General features: G+C 40.1%; 1 protein-coding gene across 1 annotated transcript in view; it reads left to right on the top strand.

The window, feature by feature from the left end:
- LOC108798857 (glutaminase kidney isoform, mitochondrial-like) overlaps window positions 1-2,730 on the top strand; it is an 88,145-nt gene that overhangs the window by 24,861 nt on the left and 60,554 nt on the right. Inside the window, exon 3 of the mRNA XM_018570660.1 lies at window positions 1,616-1,737. Coding sequence (XP_018426162.1) covers window positions 1,616-1,737 — 122 coding nt within the window. The remainder of the gene's footprint in view (window positions 1-1,615; window positions 1,738-2,730) is intronic.

The following is a 2,730-nucleotide window of genomic DNA, read 5'->3' as shown; positions in this document are numbered from 1 at the left end:
ACATTGCTAATTGAGGCTCATCATTCTTCAGGTAGCAGTTTCCCCTTACTGATGATTACCTGTCCTAGCCTGGAGCATGAGGTTGATCCTTACAACAGCAAAAAGTTTCCCAGCACACTCACCAGCCAGCATGCAAAAACAAAACTTGTCTCACCGCTAAGGTTAAAAACAGAGGTTTAGATACACGTCTTCTGCAGAAAATGTGAAAGCCGCACTATTTTACTGTATAAAGCCCTTCCATGTGCACCTTGCTGTAAAGCTGGTGACAAATTGATGAGTTTGTTTTGCTTGACTGATTTGGTGCAGTGACGCACGGGGGGTCTCAGCTGCCGTTGTGATGTGCAGGGTCCCTTGTGCGTCCATGTGCCTTTTTTAAGGGAGGTTGGCCTTCCTCCTGACAAACCTGACACCCAATTTTTATCTTTTGCTACATGTGCTCCAAGATGGAGACTCTAATAGTTTCGAGTTAGGACCGCACTATATAGAGGTGCCTTGGCGAGGCGGTGCGCATTTCACATTTTCTGCAGAAGATGTGTATCTAAACCTCTGTTTGTAACCTTATCGTTGAGAAGTTTTTTTGCATGCTGGCTGGTGAGTGTGCTGGGAAACTTTTTGCTGTTGTACTGTTTAAAGCCCTTCCATGTGCACCTTGCTGTAAAGCTGTTGACAAATTGATGAGTGCGTTTGCCATTTGTTTTGCTTGAGGTTGATCATTGGCGCCCTCCCTCTTGGTCATGGCAATTTCCACATATGAGTGATCCTGTTTCTTCTGAATGTCTTTCAGGTTTTTGATCGTTTCCCTCTTTGCAACATAATTTCAACATTTGTTTGATCTCCTAGTGGCTGTTGCCCACCCCTCAGGTGGACTGCCTGTGGATATCCTAAATGTCTAAGAAATACTAAATTCCTGTGTCCCCCTATGGAGTATGAAGAACATAAGATTTTTGGACTTGCTGTAAAATATCTGAACTCCCTTTTTACACCTATGCCAGGCTAAAGTGGCAAAAAAATACATCTTGAAGTGAAAATGATTGCTTTCCAACCACTTAAGGACCTTAGGTATACGAAGTATGCTCAGAAAAATGTCATAGCCTAGGCAGGGCTTCCTTTACATGTTGCGCCTGCTTTGCTCAGTGTAATCTGCAGGACATTCGAGTTTCACTCTTTGTGAACAATGACTCCTGTGTGAATGAATCCTGCATACAGTGGTTGTAGGATTCATTCATAAATCATTGTCTTAAACTATTTCATATATATCTCACCTTGTATTATAAGTAATGACAATGCTCCTGTTGAATCAGTAGGGTCAATGTAGATGGTTCTTATTGGCATATAAACTGATTGGCTTCATGTGCTATTTCTCCCTTTCCCATGCTGATGTACAGGGGACTGCAAGAAGCTGATACAAAGTCACATTCAGGTTACTTACACTGCTTGCATTTAAAAAATCTTCTGTTGATGTATTAATAAATACAGAGTTGCATTTATTTGTGTCTTTTTTTTATATTTTCCTACCTTTCTGCTTAAAATTATATTTAAAAAAATAATGTATATATAAAGAGAAATTCATGCACACAAAGGACATGTTTTATGGGGAATGGTGTTTTATTTGCAGGCACTGAAAGCTACCGGGCTGCGCACTGCTGATCCAAGGCTGAAGGAATGTATGGATATGCTAAGACTGTCTCTTCAAACTACTTCTGATGGTGTCATGCTCGACAAGGAACTGTTCAAAAAGTAAGGGTGTTCTCTTTAGATCATACTGCAGTTTATGTTCTACATTTGCATAGCTCAGAATATTTTACTGGGTCTTGGTAACCTAAAATGTGTTTGTCTTATTAGTAGCTAGCAATGGTTGGTCACTTTCAGCTGGACTTGTTCTGCCATATTAAAAACATTTAACTACTCATCCAAGTAGCTTCTTCAACTCCTAAGGAGTGTTGGGAACATATACCAGCATTTTTAGCCACATGGATCACTGTGACATGTGCGGGTTCCCCCACATGATGATGAACGGTCGGGGCGTGGCTTTGGGCTGGCTTGTCACTCTGGACAGCGGCAGGCCACTCCCCCAATGCTGCCTAACGGTTTCTAGCACGGACATTGGTTATACACAGGAGATGCTTTTGCTCTTTTATTTTTCATCCTCGCTTCCATCACACATACTCAGGCTATTATGTCTATACTTTTGATCTTGCAATTAATTGGTTTTTCTTGTTCTGTATGCTCAACATCTGCCTCTATAATTACTGTCTGTTTGCATTATGGCGGGAATATGACATCACAATGACGTCCGAGTTCAGCGGGCTCTGGGATTGGTCTGCAGTCACTTGCTGGTGTGTGTATATATTTTGCTGTTTTTCACTTGTAATTATCAATGGTTTGCCTGATGTATGGGATCCTGTGAGACCCCGAAACTTGTCAATTCTTCTACGTGGGTCACTCAGTCACCTAAATCAAATCACCATGAAATTTGCCATGGCCGATGTTAATTGTCCAAGAACGTAACGCTACGTGAATAGTAGAGGTGCACCGAAATGGAAATTTTAAAAACAAAACGAAACCGAAATTAAAAAAAAATATATATATATTTTTTAATTTATTTTTTATAAACTTTTTATTTTTATTCATTTTTTATTAAATATTTTTTACTTTTAGAGGCTTCTGGGAAATATAAGGGGCTAAACAGACCCCTGATATTTCCCTTTTAAAAAAGAGATTGAGAACACA

Source organism: Nanorana parkeri, unplaced genomic scaffold (genome assembly GCF_000935625.1).
Source record: "Nanorana parkeri isolate BGI_ZX_2015 unplaced genomic scaffold, ASM93562v1 scaffold1569, whole genome shotgun sequence".
Classification (NCBI taxonomy): domain Eukaryota; kingdom Metazoa; phylum Chordata; class Amphibia; order Anura; family Dicroglossidae; genus Nanorana; species Nanorana parkeri.
Note: the sequence above shows the minus strand (reverse complement) of the source record. Positions and strands in the feature narration are given on the sequence as shown.